The 25,117-nt window shown below is 40.7% G+C and overlaps 1 protein-coding gene across 2 annotated transcripts; it reads left to right on the top strand.

Moving 5' to 3' along the window:
- Positions 1 to 1,987: 1,987 nt before the first annotated feature.
- DLEU7 (deleted in lymphocytic leukemia 7) lies at positions 1,988 to 25,060 on the top strand. Of its 2 annotated transcripts, none has more exons than XM_055244133.2 (2): positions 1,988 to 2,738; positions 22,373 to 25,060. In XM_055244133.2, exons 1-2 carry the CDS (start codon positions 2,280 to 2,282, stop codon positions 22,577 to 22,579), a joined length of 666 nt encoding a protein of 221 aa, XP_055100108.1. In that variant the 5' UTR covers positions 1,988 to 2,279; the 3' UTR covers positions 22,580 to 25,060. The 2 variants fall into 2 exon arrangements, with proteins under 2 accessions (XP_055100108.1, XP_063475272.1); XM_063619202.1 differs by lacking the exon at positions 22,373 to 25,060 and adding an exon at positions 5,771 to 5,967 and having other exon boundaries at positions 2,013 to 2,738.
- The last annotated feature ends 57 nt before the right edge of the window (positions 25,061 to 25,117 follow it).

The following is a 25,117-nucleotide window of genomic DNA, read 5'->3' as shown; positions in this document are numbered from 1 at the left end:
GAAATGAGGGTATGATTTCTATAACATAGTGAAATACATGTTGTGAAACAAACATATCAGATGTCTAATACTTTGTCCTTTTGAATGTGCCTGTTATTACAGAATGGCCTCAAATTGTGAGTACAGTGGGTAAGAAGTAGGCTATCTGTTACTTCGTCTGGTAGCCCAGCAAACATAACTATGGAGGTGTTTTAGACCAAAGGTAGATCTGCTATGCTATTGACTCATCTAAACAGACTATGAAAATTTTTCCTCAGTTAGGATCTCATATCTCTAGCTTTGGAACACAAGCCATTTTGAGATTATAGCAAAAGACAGTGCGACCCATAGCCAAGACAGACAAAACACTCAGTTGCCAGATGATCCAGGGCTTCCTAAGAATACTAGAAAAAGCAGGCAGTGATTTAAGCAGCATGTGCCATCCCTCAGGCCCCAAGGTTTTCTGGCACCCTTCTGTCATGCCCCCTGAGGTTCAGTTGGTCTCATGGCTCTGACTCAGTGTGGTACGTAGAAGAGTGGGGCCTCAGGTCAGCCTGTGTCTAGTGATTTCAATTCTGCTCTTGGCTGCAATTCCATCTGTCAAGAAAGTTTTGCAGTCAGCCATTTGATAGTGGAAGGGTTAGCCCATGAAACTGAATTTCCTGTGTATCTGGAAAGAGAGACAGCCCTGGAGATCTGACATGCTCTGTGAAAATTAGGGGTTCATTTTTGCTATTGCTGGTTAGTCTCTGCTGAACCTAATATATTTCAACATTTGAAGATTTTTTTAAAAGAGAAATTTTTTTTCTATTTTTTATTATGAACTTAAGTAACTTCATGGCAACAAAATCTAATCAACCTTAAACTATTTACTTCCCTCCCAAAGTAATTTCCTCTCTGTCAATGCGCAGACATGCATTTTTACTTAGTTATAATTAGTGTGAACATACTCGTTTTTGTTTAAGAAAGGTTTTCTTTACCTTGGCATTCAGATTTGTTTTCATAGGCTAAGAAAGCACTGGGAAGGAGAAGGAACCTTTGCTGGCAAGTTGGGAGGATTATATGGGGTCATACTATCCCAGAGTTAAAGAAACCTTAAAGGACCCCACATCCCTCTCCATATCTCTTCTGATGATCCTTTTGTGCTCACAGACTAACCAGTGTGGCCTTTTCACTCAAAGGCCTCTCCAGATCTCCACAGCACCAAGGGTGCAGTCTGGCTCCTAAAGGAGTAATGCAATTCCATCCTCAGGTCTGCCAGGGCCCACCTGTCTGTCATGGGCATGCAACATTGCCCTGGCTTTACTGGGCTGTTGGGTTGTCTAGTGGTTTTCCTTGCAGAAAGCAAGCAGGAACAATGCTGCTCCGGCCTGGTTTTCCATACCACTCCTCTCAAATATCTTCTATTTTCTTAAGTGTGATCACACACCCATGGTTTCCAATCTATCAAAGCATAACATTGCCAGTCGCTTTTTTCTAAGTTAAGGATGTAGCCATGTTGGGTTTAATTAAAAACAGCAACTATTTGTACAGCTGTCCCTAAGTTCATGGCTCATAAAAGGATTAACTTCAACCTTGCTGCCTAAGTCTTTTGGGAGTGTCACAAAAAAACATTTAGGCTTTTCTGGGCAGTGCCAGGCCTGGGCCTTGAGGCTTGCTGATGCTAGTTCAGCCACCAGGCTCTCGGTGCTCAAGTGGCACCGAACAAAGCAGAGAAGAGCAGAACTTCCAGATACACAACTCCTCCTTCTTTTGTTTGGGGGATGCAAGGCCTTGAAGGCTGCTTCAACAAGTTTCTGAAAATTCCCCTCGGGTTGGGAAAGGCACAGTCTTCCTTTTGCAAGTTTTTCTAGAGCTCTTCGTACTTTCACCCTAGAGTGGGTCTTTTGCCCCCCCACCTCCCAGACCTCAGTGGTCATTGGCAGGCATCCTTCGAAGGAGGTGGGGGCGGGGTATCCCCGCCGATGGATGCGCCCGCACAAAGCAGCACGTTTTCTCATCAAAGCCTTGGAGAGAGGGAAGAAGCAGCGCTCAGCATTTCGCTGATTTTCAAGTGCACACCGAGCAGCGCGTCAGGCGGCTTTGGGTCAGAACACGCCTGATTCGGACTTCAGGCGAAGGCAGAGGCCAGCACGGGTCACCGATTCAGAGCCGGGGGCGGGGCCGACCACACACGCTGTGAGACCCAGAGGCCGAGGAGCCGCGGGTTAGAAAATGTGACCCTGGCGACCCCAACGCCCCCGCCTCCCTCGCTGCTGCTCCACCTGCACGCGGAGCGCGCCGAGCCGCCAGCGGAGGCGATGGCCAGCCCCGCGCCCTTAGTGGCCTCCATCAGCCACCAAATGGTGGCTCTGCAGACCTTGCAGCTGCTGCAGCAGGAGTGGGGCTGGGGGGACGGTCCAGGCGCCCCCGGGAACCCGCGGGACCCGGACCACGTGTCCACCGCTCCGGCCCGTCGCTCAGGCCCGCGGCGGGCCCGGTCGGGGCCCGGGCGCGAGGAGCAGGGCGGGGGCGTGGGGACCAGGAGTCGGCGGACCGCGGCGCGGGCGAACTCCCCAGAGGAGGAGGTAGTGCGAGGCGCTGAGGGGGGCGCGGAGTTGCTGCCCTTCCCCCGGGACCGCGGGCCCTGCACCCTGGCCCGGATGGCGATGCGCAGCGCGCTGGCCCGCGTGGTGGACTCGACTTCGGAGCTGGTCAGCGTGGAGCAGACGCTGCTGGGGCCCCTCCAGCAGGAGCAGTCCTTTCCCATCCACCTGAAGGTGAGTCTGGCCCCCGCCATCCCCTCTGGCGTGCAGGGTAACCTCCCATCCTCCAAGGGTGGGGCTGTTGGGATGGCGACGGGTGGATCGCAGGATCCCAAACACTGCTGCCCACTGTGATTCAGCCCCGGTGGGAGAAGGAGGGGGGCGAGGGACACTCTGGGGACTCAGCAGGAGGGGCAGGGAGCCGCAGACCCACCTGAGGCCCGCCCGGCTGGCACAACCGAGACGCGGGGACTGCCTTGCCAAAACCTCCCCCTGGAACTCCCTCCTCTCTCACATAAATCAGCTTCCTGCGCTAGAAAGGCCCTTTCCACACGTGCAGCTTGTAGGGATAGAGGATAGCTCCCCTCACCCACTTTCCAAATTAATAACGCTTCCTCCAGAGCCTTAAATACACTTACTAAGTCCCTTCTGCCTTTTGTATGATGAAATCATCTACATTTATTTAAAGTTCCTTCACATTCATGAATCGCTATTATTTTTTGCATAAATCCAATTCCCCACAGAGCTAAGGGGTCTTTACAGAGTCAACCTACATTCTCATAAAGTAGGGTGAGAGCCGGGTGGGTTCCGGGTGTTAAAGCGTGAATACTAAATGCTAAACTCTTGCTAAGTCACCCAGCTCATATAGGTAGGGCACATTTCCTCTTAAGGTACCAAACTGTGTTAGCCAATTTAGCCCGGGAAGGGAGCAGCTATCTCCCAGGCTGCGTGAGATTGCAGAAATCTGGGGGTCTGGGTTTCAGTCCTGGACTTGCCATTAACTAACCTAATTGGTTTAAGGTCACGAATCTCTCTGAGACATTCTGCCTTTCAGATTTTGACCAGGAGCATTGCTATATTGATTTCCCTGGGGCATCTAGCAGAAGGAGTTGGGGAGGGGTGATGAGGAGAGCTTAGAATATGTCTCAAGAGTTGCTATTCTGTACAAGCCAAGGTTTGGAAAAAGTTGCTATACATTAAGTTGCACTATACACTGTAAAAGATTTATTTAAAATCAAACATAATAAAGCCTATCATATACCCAAATAGATATTGTTTCTCTACATAGGGGTTTCTCAATCTCTGTACTATTCACATTTTGACCTGGCTAATTCTTTGTTGTCGGGGGTTGTCCTGTGTATTATAGGATGTTTAGCAGCATCTCTCACCTCTACCTGTTAGATACCAGCAGCATATTCCTCGCCGCAAGTTGATACAGCCAAAAATGTCTCCAGACACTGCCAAAGGTGGCGGGGGTGGTGGGGTGGGAGGCAAGATGAGAAGCACTCCTACACTCACTTTAGAAAGTTAGAAAATGAAGCTGCACTTCACCAAATGCTCTCCAATGTAAGATGTACTTTTTTTTTTTTTTGGTATCACCAAAATTTTTTTTAATCCTGTCATTAAACTATGATACACCATTGATTATAAGTTACATGCTAATTTAAGGGATTTTTTTTTTTTTTAATTTTGAGACAAGGTCTACCTGTGTTGCCAAGGCTGCAGTGCGGTAGCCATTCACAGGTGCGATCATAACACTACAGCCTCGAGCCCTGGGCTCCAGTGATCCTCCTGCCTCAGCCCTCTGAGTAGCTGCAACTACAAATGTATACCACCACATCTGGCTGATTTCAGGGATTTTTTAAAAATGTGAATAAAAGTGCATTTTAAAATAGATGAAATATGAAGTGACTTGTGATGTCAGTAGCACATACAGGGCATAGGTAAGGCTGGCAAAAAGAGAGACTGACAATCAGTTTTACCTAAGGTGACCCTGGAAGGCTTCTCAGAGGAGGCAGCCTTTAAAAAAAAATACATGTTATTTCCCAGACATTAAAGGGAAAGGAGAATCCTTTGGTTAAGGCCCAGCAGCACTGAAAGTGCCTGAGCCTCTGGAGGAACTACAGTTAAGTTCAATATGGCAGAAGACAAAAACTGATGCTGGAGACACAAATGGGGGCCAGTTAGGGAAAGGCCTGTGTGTCATGCTGAGGACCTTGGATTGTCTTGCAAGCAGAGGGTAGGTAAATCACAGAAGCCTGGATAAATCACAGAAGGGTAGGTTTCAGTTTGAAAGTCAGGTCAGAAGACAGTTGTCTAAGGGCTGGACCCAACTCAGTGGCAATGGACTAAACCCCGTGTCCTCCGCTCTGGAAGCAGTCCACTATAAACTATGCCATTTTAGCTTAACGTCACAGTCACTTCTACTTGGAAATCCTTTTAGCCCTTTCTAATTGACTTTTGATTCTAAACATTTTCCATCCTCCTCAAGCCTTCTTCATCCAAACCTCAACCGTCTCACACCTTTTCTGAGAAAATAGAGGCCAGTGGACAGAAATACCTTTCTACCTGACAAATTGCATTTCTACTGATCTTCATTTTTGTCTCTAAAATTCAAGCGCTGCTCCCCATCCCCATGTATATTCATTCCACTGGGGCAAATCTTTCACTTGCTCCTGGACCTGTTTCTATCAATTTTCTCTCTCCTTACATTTTCTACTGCCCCCTCTTTGCTGACCCTCTTGGTCCATAACACTCTTTACTTACCCACCCCTTGAGTCCCCATCCTTCCCTTCCTTGTCATGAGCAAACTTGGAAAACATTTAGATGTACTGCTTCCACTTTCTAGAAGTATACAGCTACTGGAGTCTGCTGTTCACCCGCAGGAGGATAATGAGTTTTAGGGCCCCTGGGAACAGCCAGGGCTTTCGAGAGAAGCAGAGAGCAGTTTCTCTGCATGATTTGTTCCCTTGGCAGCACCTAGGAATTTTGCTTGGTTTGCTGTTGGCAGAATAGGTAATATCTCCGTCTGGTTTGTAGAGTAATGATTACACAGCACTTAGATTTGAGAAGATGGCATTCTGTCTTTCTGGGGGGCTGGTTATGCAGACTTAGCTTCCTTAATACTAGTGTTAATTCAAATGACTTGGAAGGGTGTTTTGTATATTTTTAAATTAGGAACATACAGATTTTATACAATAGAATGATTTCAGAAATCCTCGCAGGAGGATTTCTGGGAATGGAAATAACTATTTTGTATCACCTAGAAGTACGTGGGAACCTCCCCAACGTCAGATCTCTTTGGTGGTGTTACTTACCACAGAAGGTAGGAGGAAGACTCACTTGAACTAAAGCTCATGGTGCAGATGACAGGCATTAGAGATCCTGCAGTGGAGACAGCATAGCACAGCAGTCAAGTCCCATGGAGATTTCAAACCTACTCTTCCACTTCCTGTCATTGGCTCTTGGGTAAGTTATTTAGCCTTTTTGTCCCTCAGTTTCCTCCCTGTATAGTGAGGGCAATGGTATCTAACCTAAAGGGTTACTGAGATAATGCATTTAGTTAGTGGCTTCCCAAAGTTAATCTCCATCTATATGAGCTATTGTGATTATCATTATTATTACTGTTAACAGGTTGATGCCTCATGAATTCTTATTGACTGTTATTTTTGTGAATTCTATTCTTGATATTAATGAATATGATCCATGAACTCTGTGTCTACTTTTCTGGAACTATTGACAAAAACAGACTTAGGATGACCCAAAGAGATTTCCAGGAAGCCTACACTATCTAGAGGTCAGCTGTAGCCTCATGCCTAGTGACAGGCTTAGAGGTGTCACCAGTGAGTGACTCACTGATCAATCCACCAGAAGGTTAAGGCAGTGAAATTTGCGGGCATGAAGGCAGAAAAATTCTCACCACAATGATAACAGACATTTAAAAATAGGACTTTACTCTTTAATTAAAGCAACCAACACAATATTCCTTTTGAACACTTAGAAATGATCATACACATGCAAACACCCATGCAGTGAGTTTCTTCGTGGTGGATGAAAAATGCTTAACAGTACCGAATTTGATTAAATTTGCTGCAGAGACTAGATCCAACCAGCTTAACAAACATTTACAACAGGAGGAAACTGAGGCTTGGAGGAATTGAGGACTTTGCTCAAGACCCTGCGGCTAAGAAGTGATGGGTTTTATCTAACTTATTCTGCTACATCACAGTGCTTGCCCTTAGGGGCGTTATGAACATCATGCTGAAATTGTGTATGTGAGAGATCTTAGGGGACATAGTTGTACATGCTGTGCACTGTGTACACTGCTTGGACTACAACAGTCACATCATAGCCTGGCAGCTCTGCTGCCATAGCAAAATACCACAGACGGGGTGACTTAAATAACAGACATTTATATTCTCCCTGTTCTGGAGGTTGGAAGTCCAAAATCATGGTGCCAACAAATTCCATTTCTAGTAAGAGCTTCCTTCCTGGCTTGCAGACAGCTGCCTTCTCCCTGTGTCCTCACATGGCCCGTCCGCAGTGCGTGCAAGCAGAGAGAGAAAGCTTTGCGTGTCTTTGGTGTCTCTTCTTATAAGAACACCAGTCCTATCAGATTCAAGCCACCTTATAACTTCATTTTATCTTAATTACCTCGCTAAGACCCTATCTCCAAATACAGTCACATTGGGGGTTGAACATATGAATGAGGGGACCACACAATTTAGTCCATAACACTGGATGATCTCTGTACCTCCTTCCATCGTGGCCACCTGATATACTGACAGAAAGCACTAGGTAAACTCAGGACATCACTATCAAACTAGTAATACTAGCAGGAATGCATTTGACATTTGCTACCTTAAGGGAGCATAAAGCGTGCAGGACACCAGGAGGAAGCTAGTCTAGGATTTTTTAAACTGCTGAAAATGACTAATTCACATAGGGACCGTTAGCCAAGCCAATTACAAAGTTACTCTGATTGAGTTTTGTCTATCTTCCTTTGAGAATTAAAAACATTTATAGATTCCAAGAGTTCTGTTCTAAAGCAAGTTTCGTGGAAATTGTGGCGGAAGCTAACTTTCAGAGGCAGAAGAACGTTTTTGCCCTTGCAGATGAAACCTGCCTGTGAGCTCACCCGTTTCAATGAGCGCATTCTGGTACCAATTATTCCCTCATGTTTGACAGTCCTTGCTGGTTTTCTCATTCTGTGGTGCAAGAGCAGCAGTCATAAAACTGCTGGCTTTGGCTTCGCAGTCATTACAAACTGCAAGCATGAATACTGACTTGTTCAGAGGAAGACATTGATGATGACTGCTTTTTTTCCCATTGGTAAAAAAAAATAATAAACAAATCTTTCACTTGCCCCTGGACCTGTTTCTATAAATTTTCTCTCTCCTTATATTTTCTACTGCCCCCTTTCTGCTGACCCTTTTGGTCCATAAACATGCTCAACGCTTTCTCTAAGTACCCAGCCCCATGAGTTCGCATACTTCCCTTCCTTGTCATTAGCAAACTGAAAACATTTGAATGTGTCGCTGCCACTTTCCAGAAGTATCTATATTTGTTAATATCAAGAACAGAATTCATAAAAATAACAGTCAGTACGAATTCATGAGGCATCAACCTTTTAACGGTAATAATAATAATCAAATCTTTTTCCCATTGGGGAAAAAAGCACTCATCATCAATGTCTTCCTCTGAACAAGTGAAGCCAGCTTCTGCAAATTTGAGATTTGTGTCTTCAAAGATTATTAACATACTACTGAAGACATAAATGCTCACGGTTATATAATCAGTAGCCATAGCCAAGGTGGTGCTCATTATCTGTGACAAAATCATGCTTTTATGTTAGAAAAAAGGTGCAGTGACGAGTCACAGAATTTCTGTTATTCTCTCCCCCTAACCCACGGATATGGTGACTGCTCTAGAAGTAGCTTATGTATAGCTTTGCAATTTCTTATAATATGAATGATATGAAAATCAGGACATGAAAGCTTTCTGAAATGAACATTTAGGGAAAGATACTTCAGGAAAGGCCTAAAACAAAGCTACTTATGTTTGACATCTTGGTGAAAATGTTATAGTGTTTTATTTTACAATTTTTGGGTTTGCCTGGTGAGCATCCCTGAATCAAGTGCTTATACCCATCACAAAAGTGCTTTTCACTGGATTTTCAGCTGGAAATGGTGTGGTACCCAAAGCAAATGCATCAGGAGCCTTAGTTATTTGTATGTATTTCCAGTGGGTACACCACAAGTAAAAATGTTTAATTTCCTGTGGATGATAGACCTTTTAATGGTGACTGGCTAATACTTTGGTTCTTCATTGGGTGTTTTATTAATACACAGTTACACATCTGTTGAGACTGACCTTGGGTTCAGGTGATGGATGACTGCTCTGGGCCCTGTGATTTGTAGTTCAAAGCCAGATGTTGATGAACCAGATGAAGTTGGGGCAAATCGTAATTCATGATAGTATGTTTTCCACAACATCCCATTAAAACAGAAAACATCACTCCCCTTTTATGTAGACATCCAGTGTAGAGGGTGCTAATGGGTCTGGAGAAGGGATTTGTGTTCTTTTGTTGGGCCCAGCACTGGACTGCTTTAGTGGAGAGCAACTTGCTGGCCAGGCAGAAGTTTATTAAGGACAGGCCTCAACACAGACTTCTTCCTTGCTTGCCTCCTTCCTTTCTCTCTTTCTTTCCTTTTTTTTTCTTTTGAGATGGAGTCTTGCTCTGTCACCCAGGCTGGAGTGCAGTGGCACGATCTCAGCTCACTGCAAGCTCTGCCTCCCCGGTTCATGCCATTCTCCTGCCTCAGCCTCCCGAATAGCTGGGAATACAGGTGCCCATCACCACACCCGGATAACTTTTTGTATTTTTAGTAGAGACAGGGTTTCACCGTGTTAGCTGGGATGGTCTTGATCTCCTGACCTTGTGATCCGCCCGCCTCGGCCTCCCAAAGTGCTGGGATTACAGGCATGAGCCACTGTGCCCGGCCTCTTTTTTTCTTTCTTCTTCTCTTTCTTCTTCTCCTCCTCTCTCTTTCTTTCTCTTTCTTCTCTTCTGTTCTCTTTCTCGCTGCCCTCCCACCCCCATCTCTCCATCTCTTTCTTTTGTGCTCTCTGTAGAGGACATGAAGCCTTCAGGGAGAGCTAGAGGGGGAAATGTGAGAAGAAACAAGCTTGTGGAGGCCAGTGTAAGAGAATAAAGCTCAAGGTTTCTCAAGATGTGACTGTTTTGAAAAGAGCCAACTTGTTGTAGAGCTGGTGGTTAAGTGAGTACGAGCTGATTTACAATTTACATAGATTTAGAAGTGATTTTGAAAGTGACATGGTAGGAGAAAAAAGCACAATCCTTGTGGATTTTTTAAATGTTATCTGCATTTTAGAGCCTATTAAGTCATATTGGGTTTTTGACTTTATTATCCACTGGTGTTGGTTTCAGAAAACAGGCTTTCAAATGGACTCTCACTGCTAGATTCTTTTTGTCTTTAAGACTTCAGTTATGATGAGAGTGTTTATTTTCAGGACCAAGCTTTAAAAAAAGGCTTAACTTGTTCCGTTTTAAGATTTTGCAGGTGCATTTTCAGTTGTTCAAGAATTCCAGATGTGTGCATTCCTAATAAATGCACAATGCAGAATGCAGAAAAGTACACAGTGTGGCGGTTTTTCCGAGAGACCTCCCTCACAGTGGGTAGGAGAGAACAGAGCTGAGGAAAGGAGACCTCCAGCTGGGCGGTCTCTGATTAGCTCAGGGTTGGTTTTACATGGGGTGTAGAAGGTTCGATGCCTTGAGTATCTTTCGAATAGCCAAGCCCTCTCAATTACACTGCAGGGAGGAGGGATGGGCCAACAGGCCAGTCTTCCATTTGGATGAGATCCTTGCCAATTTTTGAGCTTTGTACCACTCATAACACTCAGTCAACCTTAAGAAAAATAGTGTGAAGATGGCCAAAAAAGAAATATGAAATGATTCACTTGTAGGCATTTTGTTCCATCCCCAAAACTGGTTTAGTGCTTCTCCCGCTTGCTTCCAAGAAGCCCCTGTCACCCCGCTGGAGCAGCTACAGCTCTATAATTCCTGCCAGTCTTGTCTCCCACACTACATGGCTGAGCTTGGCTCTGTGAGCCATTACTGCACCTGGCATCATTTGGGATCTGGGGCGAGTCTGATGAGTGTTTGAGTTCTGAAATAGAGGAGTTAATTTTTTTTATTATACTTTAAGTTCTGTGCAGAATGTGCAGGTTTGTTACATAGGTATACACGTGCCATGGTGGTTTGCTGCATCCATCAACCCATCATCTACATTAGGTATTTCTCCTAATGCTATCCCTCCCCTAGCCCCCCACCCCCCTACAGGCCCCCACATATTCCCCACAGGAATATGTGATATTCCCCTCCCTGTGTACATGTGCTCTCATTGTTCAACTCCCACTTATGAGTGAGAACATGCAGTGTTTGGTTTTCTGTCCCCGTGTTAGTTTGCTAACAATGATGGCTTCATGGCTTCATCCATGTCCCTGCAAAGGACATGAACTCATCCTTTTTTATGGCTGCATAGTATTCCATGGTGTATATGTGTCACATTTTCTTTATCCAGTCTATCAGTGATGGGCATTTGGGTTGGTTACAAGTCTTTGCTATTGTGAATAGTGCTGCAATAAACACATGTGTGCAGGTGTGTTTATAGTAGAATGACCTATAATCCTTTGGGTATATACCCAGTAATGGATTGCTGGGTCTAATGGTATTTCTGGTTCTAGATCCTTGAGGAATCGCCACACTGTCTTCCACAATGGTTGAACTAATTTACACTCCCACCAACAGTGTAAAAGTATTCCTATTTCTCCACGTACTCTCCCGCATATGTTGTTTCCTGACTTTTTAATGATCTCTGTTCTAACTGGCATGAGATGGTATTTCATTATGGTTTTGATTTGCGTTTCTCTAATGACCAGTGATCATGAGTTTTTTTTGGCATATGTTTGTTGGCCACACAAATGTCTTCTTTTGAGAAGTGTCTGTTCATATCTTTCACCCACTTTTTGATGGGGTTGTTTTTTTCTTGTAAATTTGTTTAAATTCCTTGTAGATTCTGGATATTAGCCCTTTGTCAGATGGATAGATTGCAAAAATTTTCTCCCATTTGTAGGTTGCCTGTTCACTCTAATGATAGTTTCTTTTGCTGTGCAGAAGCTCTTTAGTTTAATTAGATCCTATTTATCAATTTTGGCTTTTATTGCCATTGTTTTTGGTGTTTTAGTCATGAAGTCTTTGCCCATGCCTACGTCCTGAATGGTATTGTCTAGGGTTTCTTCTAGGGTTTTTATGGTTTCAGGTCTTACATTTAAGTCTTTACTCCATCTTGAGGTAATTTTTGTATAAGGTGTAAGGAAGGGGTCCAGTCTCAGTTTTTGCCATGTGGCTAGTCAGTTTTCCCAACACTATTTTTTAAATAGGGAATCCTTTCCCCATTGCTTGTTTTTGTCAGGTTTGTCAAAGATCAGATGGTTGTAGATGTGTGGCATTATTTCTGAGGCCTCTCTTCTGTTCCATTTGTCTATATATCTGTTTTGGTACCAGTACCATGCTGTTTTGGTTACTGTAGACTTGTAGTATAGTTTGAAGTCAGGTAGCATGATGCCTCCAGCTTTGTTCTTTTTGCTTAGGATTGTCTTGGCTATACAGGCTCTTTTTTGGTTCCATATGAAATTTAAAGTAGTTTTTTCTAATTCTGTGAAGAAAGTCAATGGTAGCTTGATGGGAATAGCATTGAATCTATAAATTACCTTGGGCAGTATGACCATTTTCACAATACTAATTCTTCCTATCCATGAGCATGGAATGTTTTTCCATTTGTTTATGTCCTCTCTTATTTCCTTGAGCAGTGGTTTGTAGTTCTCCTTGAAGAGGTCCTTCACATCCCTTGTAATTTATATTCCTTGATATTTTATTCTCTTTGTTGCAACTGTGATTGGGAGTTCACTCATGATTTGGCTCTCTGTTTGTCTGTTATTGGTGTATAAGAATGCTTGTGATTTTTGCACATTGATTTTGTATCCGGAGACTTTGCTGAAGTTGCTTATTGGCTTAAGGAGATTTTGGGCTGAGATGATGGGGTTTTCTAAATATACAATCATGTCATCTGCAAACAGAGACAATTTGACTTCCTCTCTTCCTGTTTGAATACACTTTATTTCTTTCTCTTGCCTGATTGCCCTGGCCAGAACTTCCAATACTATGTTGAATAGGAGTGGTGAGAGAGGGTGTCCTTGTCTTGTGCCAGTTTTCAAAGGGAATGCTTCCAGCTTTTGCCCATTCAGTATGATATTGGCTGTGGGTTTGTCATAAATAGCTCTTATTATTTTGAGATATGTTTTATCAATACCTAGTTTCTTAAGAGTTTTTAGCATGAAGGGCTGTTGAATTTTATCGAAGGACTTTTGTGCATCTATTGAGATAATCATGTGGTTTTTGCCATTGGTTCTGTTTATGTATGGATTACATTTATTGATTTGCATATGTTGAACACTCCTCAGCAAATGCAAAAGAACGGAAATCATACAAACAGTCTCTGAGACCACAGTGCAATCAAATTAGAACTCAGGATTAAGAAACTCACTCAGAACCGCACAACTACATGGAAACTGAACAACCTGTTCCTGAATGACTGCTGGGTAAATAACGAAATTAAGGCAGAAATAAATAAGTTCTTTGAAACCAATGAGAACAAAGATACAAAGTACCAGAATCTCTAGAACACAGATAAAGTAGTGTTTAGAGGGAAATTTATAGCACTAAATGCCCACAGGAAAGAGTGGGAAAGATCTAATATCGACACCCTAATATCACAATTAAAAGAACTAGAGAAGCAAGAGCAAACAAATTCAAAAGCTAGCAGAAGACAGTAAATAACTACAATTAGAGCAGAACTGAAGGAGATAGAGACATGAAAAACCTTTCAAAAAATCAGTGAATCCAGGAGCTGGTTTTTTGAAAAGATTAACAAAATAGACTGCTAGCCAGATTAATAAAGGAGAAAAGAGAGAAGACTCAAATAGACACAATAAAAATGATAAAGGGGATATCACCACTGATACCAAAGAAATACAAACTACCATCAGAGAATACTATAAATACCCCTGTGCAAATAAGCTAGAAATTCTAGAAGAAAATGGATAAATTCCTAGACACATACACCCTCCCAAGACCAAACCATGAAGAAGTCAAATCCCTGAATAGACCAATATTAAGTTCTGAAATTGAGGCAGTAATTAATAGTCTACCAACTAAAAAAAGCCCAGGACCAGACGGATTCACAGTTGAATTCTACCAGAGGTACAAAGAGGAGCGGGTACCATTTCTTCTGTAACTATTCCAAATAGTAGAAAAAGAGGGACTCCTCCTAACTCATTTTATGAGGCCAGCATCATCCTGATACCAAAACCTGGCAGAGACACAAGAAAAAAAGAAAATTTCAGGCCAATATCCCTGATGAACATCGATGCGAAAATCCTCAATAAAATATTGGCAAACTGAATCCAGTAACACATCAAAAAGTTTATCCACCACGATCAATTCTGCTTCAACCCTGGAAGAAGTTAATTTTAACTCTGTCACTAACTTGCTGTGTTACTTAGCTACATCACGGACTCTCCCCAACCCACATTTCTCTTCATCTATCATGGATTGTGATGAGCACCGAGTGAGACAAGGTATAGAATGAGTCAAGCTTGCAGTCTGGTGCTGAGTAGGTGCTCAGGCGTGTGGGCCAGACCAGTGTTCTTCAAAAGCTGGTTTGCATGTTATCCAATGATTGGAAGTGTTCAGGGGCTTTACTCTGACATTCAAGGCCTTCCACACAATCATGTCCTCATATTCAACACAAAATTCTATTCTTTTCAGACTAGTGTTTTCCTTCTCCCTGACCCAGCCCCTTCTTGACTCCACACTTTGGCTTCTGTTATTTATTCTGGTTACAGAGGCCTATAAGCCAAATAATGCTTTCCTCCATACCACCTATCTTGTAGTATCTAATGTAGTCCTTCCCACCTACCACTTCTCTGATATTTCATGCAAGCCTCCATTCCCCTCTTCTGCAAAAAGCTTACTGATGGCCTCCGCTTTTGTTGTTGAACCTCAGTCTTATTTTTATGACATTCCTACTGAACAATTGCAAATAGATTTCATCTCACCAATTAGATTCTAAGTTTCTACACGGCAGATTTTTTTCTTTTCTTTCTCTTTTCTTTTTTCTTTTCTTTTCCCTTCCCCTTTCTTTTTCCCTCTCTCCTCTCCTCCTCTCCCCTCTCTTCCTCCTTACTGATCTCCCAACATCTAACAGAGTCCACTATAAGTTTAGTTATTAATGTAAAGGACCACTTAAAAAATACAAAGAGCTTCCATATCCATGAGCTAATTTGACTTTTGAAACCCCTCCATGTGGTAGCTATTATTGTTTCCATTTTACAGATGAGAAAACTGAGTGTTCCATAGGCATAATAGCTTGGCCAAAGGGGTAGAACCAGCATTCAGATGGCAAGTCCAGTGCTCTTGAAGGAATGAACTCTGTCTCCATCCCCCAGGTCTTTGTAACAGCTTGGAGAGCTTCCCATTCTAACTAACATCTGCAAAGTCCCTGTGCCGTGTGGGGTAACATACAGGTACAGAAAGGCTATTATTCTGCCTACTTCAGGGCAGATATGTGCTAAAAATTAATAAGCCATATTGTAAAAACTAGAGCTATTTCTTTGATTGGATTGCCTCCTAAGCACATGAATTTCTCTAGTGTGTCCAAATGAATTTTGAACAATAAAAACCCAGCACTCTAGGAAGGAGTCACATGACAGAACGAGCTTTGCATGAACCCTGTGCTGTGCTTAGATTATGAGTGTATACATGTCTATTCTTCCATAGAATTGGGGTTTTGTGTTTTTACCATAGCCCTCATCGTATTGCAATGGACATTTGGTATATGATCTATGTGTCTCATTTCCCTCTAGTAGGTTATAAGCTCTTTATAGATCAAGTACCATAACTTATTACCTTTTATCCCGTCGTGTGGTGGAGGCTTGATACACATTTGAAATACATTTAACTAATTCATTTAGCTGAGTTAAACAGGCCAAGGGCATTACCCCAAAAGATCAGTTGAGTCACATGAGAATATCTCAACTGGCTTAAAAATGTACATGCCGGCCAAATTTGGACTGCTGTAGTAATCAATACATTTCATATCCAGAGTCTGAAATTACACAAGGGTTTAGAAGTTTCAAAACCTGCTTTTAGATTGCTCAACCATGTAGTTCTAATTCTGGTAAAGTACTCAAAGCATCGTGTAGGATATTACATCATTTCTGAGAGCATCTGGGATTTGCTAAATAAAAGCGGCTGGGAGGATAGGCTCTGTTGTTGAATGGAAAGCATCCTAAGTGAAATCATCACCCATATTGATCATGTAAGTTTCTACTGAAAGCCCATGAGCCATTTAATATACTATTGCCTTAATGCTGTGACTTGTGACCCCTACATTCCACTGCAGACTCAGCAGAAGTTTGGTCAAAGGCAATGATTATTGGATCCAGAGTTGGCCTTCAGACCTTCTCGAATGGTAGAGAAGCACACACCTGTTTTATTTTTCCCTACCCTGGCTTAAGAGTCCCACGGAAAGCCTATTCCTATTAATTTGTTTTCTTTGCTAATATATTTGAGAAAGGATAAAAAGGAAATACTGTACTAGAATAGTAAAATAAAGTGAGTTTGCAAAGCTTGCCAGAGATCTGAAGCTTGCCCAGGGCCTCAGGGACCAGTACAGCCCAGCAGTCGAATTTTATTGTACATGTAATTTCCCCAAGCGACGCCTTGATTCTTTACAGTAAAATGTGAAATTGACTTCAGGTTTTCGGCCCACAACTATATTTTTAAAGGCATTTTAGTCTTCTTTGGGTGATGAATTCCTTTGCACACTGGCTAATAGGCACATGTCAGCACACATTTTAGTGGTTCCTTCTATTTTGAATTTCCCCTTGCATGTTTTCTTTGATCCTTATACTTTGTACTTAGTGTTGGATTACTTCTATAAAGCAATCGGACAATTTTCCTTGATGTGGATCTTGAGGAAATAGTCCAGAGTGATTTTTCTCTCCTACTTTCCCATTCCCTAGCAGTATGCTTCAGCATACAGGCCAGCCCATAAGCTATGGGACAGGTCATCTACAGCAGGGATGTCCAATTTTTGGGCTTCCCTGGGCCACATTAGAAGAATTGTCTTGGGCCACACATAAAATACACTAACACTACTGATAGCTGATGAGCTAAATTTTTTAAAAAATCGCAAAAAAATCTTACAGTGTTTTAAGAAAATTTACAAATTTGTGTTGGGCTGCATTCAATGCCATCTTGAGCCACAGGTTGGACAGGCTTGATCTAAATAGCTCTTTGACACCTTCTGGGCAGAAATGAGCAACATGCAAAGGTAGGGAAGCAAGAATGCTTTGAAGAGAAAAGAACAAAAAGTATGGTAGCTTGCGAATCCTTGATCATGGTATGGTTCTGTCCCGGCACCTAGCTCGCAGGTGGTCCTGCTGCCACTGTTTGCTAAGTTGAAATGAACATTGGTTTTGTTTCTGGGAGATGTTTTCTAATAAGCACTTAGTCAGAAACCCAGGTCCTTCTCAGTCAAAAAACAGGGTTTTTCATAGGGAGAAGAATAGTTTCCCCTTACAGGCAGAATTAGGAAGGAAACTGTGGTCCCTCATCAAACTTTGGTTCAACTTTTAGTTCTTCCTTCCATTTTCTTTTGAGTGACAGTATCTGTTTCTCTTTTCCTACATTATTGAGTTGAATTTTTAGCTCATGGATTTTCAGGGATTATTCTTTATTTACATAATCATTTAAGTCAAAGCGTTTCTCACTGTGGCTACATCCCACAAATTTGCGATATAGTTCAGTATAAAGTATTTGAAATTTTCAATTATTTTTTCACTAATCCATGAATTATTTAGAAGTGGATTTTCTAAGTCACACATGTTTTGGGAAGGGTATCTATGCTATTGATTTCTCATTTATTTGCATTGTGATTTGCACGACAGAGTCTTTCTGATATTTGTTGAGATTTGCTTTGTGACATTATAATGTAGTCAGCTTTGTAAATAGTCCACATATGTTTGACAATAATGTATATTTTCTTATTTCCATTGGCTCAAGCTTGTGATTAGTGTTTTTCAGTCTTTCTCTGTTTTGTTGTTTGCTCTATCTAGTTTCAGAGGAAGCTAGGTTAAAATCAGCTTGTATGTGTGTAGACTGAATGTATGTTATGATTATCATATTAGGGACATACAGGTACAAAATTGTGACATCTGCTTGGGGAATCATTCATTTTATCAGTCATAGTTTATTTCATCCCAAATAATGAATTTTTATGGTTTTATTTTGGCTTCTCTTTGCTTGGCATATATTTAAATATCCATTCACTTTCAATCTTTATGTGGTTTTAGTTTTAAATGTGTTTCTTGTAAACAGCATATAAAACCAATATAGTAATCACCATCTTCCAAAAGGTGAGTTTATTGCTTTGCATTTGTTGTGCTTTCTGATATGTGTAGGCTTACTACTACTATCTTTTTTAGTGCTTTCTGTTTACCTTGCCTTATGTTTGTATCTTTATTTCTCAAGTTTACTTTCTATATACATAAGGTCAATAATCTGTTTTTTCTTTTTCTTTGAGACAGGGTCTCGCTCTGTTGCCCAGGCTGGAGAGCAATGGCATGATCATTGCTCACTGCAGCCTTTACCTCCTGGGCTCAATGTGATCCCCCCCGCCCCAGCCTCCTGAGTAGCTGGGACCACAGGTGCATGCCCTCTTGCCCAGATAATTTTTGCTTTTTTTTTTTTTAGAGACAGGGTTTTGCCATGTAGCCCAGGCTGGTCTCGAACTCCTAGAGTCAAGCAATCTGCTTGCTTTAGCCTCCCAAAGTGTTGGGATTACAGGCGTGAGCCACTGTGCCCAGCCAATAAAATTTTAATTCATCTTTTCCCTCTGCTGATTTTGAAGTTTTATGTATTATTTCTCTACTTTTAATAATAACTCTTACATTTTTCACACATGTACCTAACAAGTCTGAAATTTATGAACTTGCCACCTTTCTCTTGAATAATACAGTGCTTAGAGTGCCACTCCATTCGACATGTCACTGCTGTTCAGCATTTGAGAAACATCTTGCTCAGATGGTTCCGAAATGAACCGTCATTCATTTACCACATTTAGATGTCCTAAACTCCATGTTAGTTTTTATAATTTTGTTTTAAACAATGAATTCTTTAGATTTATACCATGTTTTTAAGTTTCTTTGTTCACTGTTGCATCCTGAATCTCAACCATTTTCAGTTGAATTTCCTCTTTCAGAATTATGTCTTCAGAAATATCTAAACTGTGGGAGTCTATTAGTGGTAATTCTGCCCTCTTAAATAAGAGCATATTTATTTTTCCCTGAGTTTTAAATGATAGTTTAGTAGGAATAAAAAAAATTCTAGGTTGACAGTTATTTGAGGCTATTATTCCATTGTCTTCTCTATTGTTGTGGTGAGAAATCAGCTGCTGTCTTGTCATTCATTGAAGTCCATCTGTATTTTTCTTTCTGATTGCCTTTAAGAGTAATTTTGCCTCGATGAGTTTAGATTTGGATTTCACTTAACTTGTTCTCCCTATGACATATTTTACTTCCTTAATATAAAGATTTCTGTTTTGGATCTACTCTGTATAATTCTAATCCATTGTTCTCTTTGAATATTGCCTCTTTCCCATTCTCTCTGTTGTTCTCCTAGAAGTGTTTGTTGGACTTTCTCATTCTGTCATCCACGTTGTTCAACCTCTCATTCATATTTCCCACATCTTCAACTTGTAATCTTGCATTCTAAGGTATTTTTTTCATATTTATTATCTAGTTTCCGCATCCTGACTTTATATATATATTTAATCAGGTGTTTAAGCTGTCAATTAAGTTTTAAATTTCTACTATAATTATCATCTTTTAGAAGTGGATGGGCTTCTTTTGCAAGCCTATTTTTTCTTAAAACACTTTTCTGATTTCTTCTTTGATATCTTTAATCATTTAAGGCACAGGTCCCTAACCCCTGGGCCATGAACAGGAACTGGTCTGTGGCCTGTTAGGAACCACACCGCACAGTAGGAGACGAGCAGTAGGTTAGCGAGCATTACCACCTGAGCTCCTCCTCCTGTTGTATCAGCAGCAGCATTAGATTCTCATAGGAGCACAAACCCTATTGTGAATTGAGCATGAGAAGGATCTAGGGTGTGTGCTCCTTCTCACAGGTGGGAATTGAACAATGAGAACACTTGGACACAGGGTGGGGAACATCACACATCGGGGCCTGTCGTGGGGTGGGGGGAGGGGGTGGGATAGCATTAGGAGATATACCTAATGTAAATGACGAGCTAATGGGTGCAGCACACCAACATGGCACATGTATACATATGTAACAAACCTGCACGTTGTGCACATGTACCCTAGAACTTAAAGTATAATAAAAAAAAATCTTAGTTCAATTTGTTGTTAAGAAAAGCACTAGGTGTTCCTGTTAATATCTGCAAGAATGATTGCACTTAAATATCATTGTAAAACTAGGGCTAAGAGAATGAAGATTTAACAGAAAAATTCCAGCCAGTCATCATCAGATAATAGGTGGCTAATACAACAAGTAAAATATTAGAAATTTTTAGAGTAAATAAGAAGGCCTTATCGAAGCTACCAAATTCACACCACACAACTGGATATTTGGCAGTATTTTAGCAGCAAATTTTCTTTCTTCTAATTCCCAGTTTTATTAATTACAGAATATCTTCTGAAACTATACTTGACAGTATCCAGTATGATCAGGAAGTAATTATCGAGATGATTTTTTTCAAGAATAATATTTATTCATCCAATCATTCATTCAATCACTGAACACTTGTGGGCCATCTACTATATGCCAGCCAGAATAAGGTGACACATAAGTATTAGAAATTAGTTTCTTCTCAAAGTACAAATGTAGTGCATTTTCTCCTTTGTTCACCTTCAATTTATTATGAAATAGTCGGCATGTTTTGATCTGCCCTTCAAGAAAAAGATTGTTATTTTTTAAGGTGCATACTGGGTTTATTTTATAATTGGTAACAAGAAAATTTTGCCAATCATAAAATAATTTTTATTTGATAAAGCATGCAGAAATACTTAAGGATGACTAATTATTTGACTAAAAAAAAAATTATCTCATCTCTTAAAAAAAAAAAAAAAAGAGAATCTAATGCCTGGTGATCAGAGGTGGAACAGTTTCATCTCGACACCATTTGCCACCACCAGCCACGGAAAAAAATTGTCTTCCGCCAAACTGGTCCCTGATGCCAAAATGTTGGAGACTGCTGATTTAAAACATATTTTATAGTCTCTATTTTAAATTCTTGGAGTTTAATCTTGTCCCATATTGCATCTGCTATATCATGGTAGATTGTATTTTAAATTTCATATTTTGACTTCATCTTCAACATAGGCATTATGCAAAGACTATTGTAGGGCAATGGTTGCAGACATGTTTCCCTGGAATAGGTTTTTGTTTGTTTTTGCTATGTGTTCACGGCTATCTCAGCCCATTTCAAAATTTTAAGTTAATTTCTTAGTGTGAGTGTTCCCAGGATGTTCATCTAGTACAGAGGGCAATTCCAAAGTCAAATGACTGTGTAATACAGGTCTTCTATTACACATTCTCAGGGACAACTTTACTCTCTATCCCAAACCCAGCCCAAGAGAGACTAACTTTCATTTCTTCATAGTACTGGTAGGCAGCTAAAATAATCTTTTAAAATTTTTTGGCTTCTGAGAGATTTCTCTTATTTTCTTGCAAGCTCAGAAAGGATGTTTGCCCTATTTTTATTTAGAATTTTAGGAATTCAGTAGCAAAGAGAATTCCTTAGGAAAACTAAGTTCTAGTTTTGTTGCCAGAACCAGAAGTCCAGGGGACGTCATTTCCCTATACTGAAAACAGATCGTATATTCAACATCATCTTTGATGTGGAATCATCCAAATGTACCATTTATTTGCAATGGATTTTAGAAAATAAACAATTTAGGGATTAAAAATATTGAATTACCTCCTTCTTTTAAACTACCTGGGAACTGTTCTTTCTAAATTGGCATTTGGGGATTTCTTGAGACCATGTCCATTAAATAACAAATTCTGTACTGGAATACTGAACTACTGAACGCAGTGAGTATGGGATAATAGAAACACAAGCTATTTGTGTATTTGTCACAGTTCTTTTAGGAACAAGTAACAGAAACTCAAGTCCAACTGGGTTAAGTAAAAAAGTGATATTTATTGACCCAGATGGCCAAAAACTCTTGGGGTTTATTGTTCAAGTATAGCTAGAGCCACATACTCAGAAAGTATTCGATTAGAATCTGGCTCTTTTAATCTCTTGGTTCTCCTTTCTTCTGTGTTGGCTGCATTCTAATTTGGATGCTATCCTTATGGTGGCAAGATATTTTCCAACAGCCTCAGTTAAAGAGGATAGCAGATCCTCTTTAGGTCTTGTCTAGCAGATATTCTGGGCCTGTGGCCTATTGGCCTTGGCTTAGATAATCTGTCCATTCTGATCAGTCCACACTGTGATTGGCCTGGTCCCTGGAGTTGTGATCAGCTTTGGTCCAACTGCATAGGCTAAGAATGGGGTGTAGTTTTCCAAGAAAAAAAAAAACACAGAGTGCTGTCACCAGAAGAGAAAAGAATGGAAGCTGGGTAAGCAAAGTACAACAAATGTCGGGCATAACCTATCTAATTTCTTGTTTGTGTTTGTTGTTCATTTCAGGATAGTGTTGAGTTTAGAAACATCTGCAGTCATTTGGCTCTACAGATTGAAGGACAGCAGTTTGACAGAGACTTGAATGCTGCCCACCAGTGTTTGAAGACAATAGTCAAGAAGCTGATTCAGTCACTTGCTAATTTTCCTTCAGATGCCCACATGGTAGCCTGTGCTTCCTTGAGACAGATCTTACAGAATCTCCCAGACATATGAGTGTTAAAGGCATCGGGAGTAAAACCACAGCCAGCACTGTTGAGAGAACCAGATACCTTACCTTCCTAATTGAGTCAGCAGACAATGGATGTTTTTATATCCAAAGGGGAAAGACTTGATGGTATGTGGAGCAGTCTGACCAGTGGCATCTGTAGCCTTCAGGATTATAGCATGTTAATGAAATTTTTTTAAAACAGTAGTTCATATTTTTAAGTATATTGACCTATTTGCCGACTTTCTGATTGAAATACATTCTACTTTGTGAAACTGATTTGATTATGTATGTATATATTCATATTATTAGTTTTTATTGAATGATACCTTAATTTGTATTCATATTAATGTATGTCTAAAGGGTTTAATGTGGTTATTTATATAATTAAAGTTCCGTGGTTCTTAAAATTACCTTGAATAAATATTTGATAATTGCTATGTTCTATTAATACTTACTGGACACTTCCTTTTATAAGAACGACCTTTGTAGGCCTATATGTGTCAGTAATTATGAGTTTCAACCCTGACATTAATAACTTATTGTTGAGCAGAGAAGAGTTGCTTCTAAACCTTGTGCTTTTATATACTAATTTAAAAACTTAAAGTGATAGTGAGCTATGAAGTACCAATCATGTATGATATGTAAATACAAAGCACAGTATTGTTAAAGTCTCATGTGGAAAAGTCTAGCTTTTACTGTTTCTAAATATTCTGATTGAAGTAGGAAATTCTTTAAAAAAAGGGAAGGAGTGGATCTACTGGCAGGTTTCCCAAACCGTTTAGAGCCAGGAAGAGAGAAGGTGATTTTTTTTTTTTCAACAACAGTCCACACATACTTAGGAAAAACCAAATTTCTTGTTGTTCAATGATGACTGTGTTGACAGCCAAAGTAAAATGCTATTTTTTCCCTTAAAATTTTAATAGAAACAGCAACAGATTTAGAAAAAAAGATTATAGTGATTATGTGCAGCTTGTTTTCTGAAAGAATCATCAACTGGGTCTGCGTGGTGGGAGTACAATACTATTTCTAAGGTATTAATAGTAATCAAAGCCTTTTTAATCTCACCCACTCTAATCCTAGTTGGTTCTAAATGTTTTCTTCCAGAATCTGAGAATGAAAGGTAAACATATTGCTTCTCTTTGGACGTAATTGACCATTTCCAGAGAAGGGAACTAAGTATATGATACTGAATTCTAAAGGAAAGGCAGACGCTCTGTGTGTCTGTGTGCATGTGTGTGTGTGTGTGTGTGCTCATGTGTGTACATGTGCATGAGTGTGTGTAGGGGTGAGGTGGGCCAGAAATAAAGGGCATTTATTTCTTCACTTGATCTTAGGCAAAAGGCTGAGAAGCGGTGGGCATTTATTTCTTGAGAATAATCTTTGCCACTCAGTTTTCCCACACCTAAGAAACATTGTATTCTGGGGGGATGCCTTTCTTTTATGATGAGGTCTTTCTTCCCCCAAGGAAATTAGCTCTGTACTTTTAAGACCCATCATTATTTATATGCTGCCTACCCCATTGTAATTAATGATTCCCTCAATGAATATTAAGGTGTTTTTTTTTTACCTTACCCAAAGAAATAGTGAACATTTTTTATTTTCTGTCTGTGCTTGTGCTTTTTCCTCACTTTGTACCATGTTTCCTATATGCTGACAAAAATCCTATTCATCCTTCAAGATCTGATTTACCCACCACCCACTCCATGAACCCTCATGGGCCATCCTAGCCAGAGGTGAACTCTTCCTCTTCTAAACTCCCATAGAACACATTTTGTGCTACGTTTCTGGTGTTTATCACACGCCATCTTAATAGCATAGCTGTTGGTAAATCTGCTGTCAAGATTAGCTTGCTGAAGACAGGGATTATCTAGACATCTTTGTATGTTGCCTAGCATCTACAGTTCTTAAAGTTCTATGATGCTACTAGAACTTTGTTTGCCCCTACCACCTTTTTACACCCCTCCCCCACCCCATGCTAACTTCAGTGCCTTATGTTCTATGGTTAGTCTGCATAATCAATTGGTGCCACATGCCACCAGTTCCCTTTGCTTTTTTCCCTTTGGTTGAATGCTGCTTGCAAAACCCAATCCCTGGTCAAGTCCAACTCTCTGCCTACTCCACGTCTGTAGAGGAGCTCTGAATATGGCTGGAGAAAAACACCCAGCCATACCAATCTCACTTCAGCTCATGGCTCCCAACCTCCAGGGACGCTTGGCATTCTCCATTAGCCCTACTTCATTTCCTAGACCTGCAATGTTCAGTGTGGTAGCACTGGCCGCACGTGGCTACTGAGCACTTAAAATGTGGTTCATCTGAATTGAGATGTGCTGAAAATGTAAAATGCACACTGGCTTTTGAAAACTTACTACTAAAAAAAAAAGAATCTAAAATATCTTGATACTGTTTATACTGATTACATGTTGAAATGATAATATTTTGAATATGTTGGGTTAAGTAAAATATACCATTAAAATTAATTGTACCTATTTCTTTTCATGTTTTCAATATGGGTACTAGAAAACTTAATATTCCATGGATGGTTT

The sequence above is a fragment of the Symphalangus syndactylus genome, chromosome 15 (assembly GCF_028878055.3).
Source record: "Symphalangus syndactylus isolate Jambi chromosome 15, NHGRI_mSymSyn1-v2.1_pri, whole genome shotgun sequence".
Taxonomy (NCBI): Eukaryota; Metazoa; Chordata; class Mammalia; order Primates; family Hylobatidae; genus Symphalangus; species Symphalangus syndactylus.
This window is presented reverse-complemented; position numbering and strand designations above follow the sequence as displayed.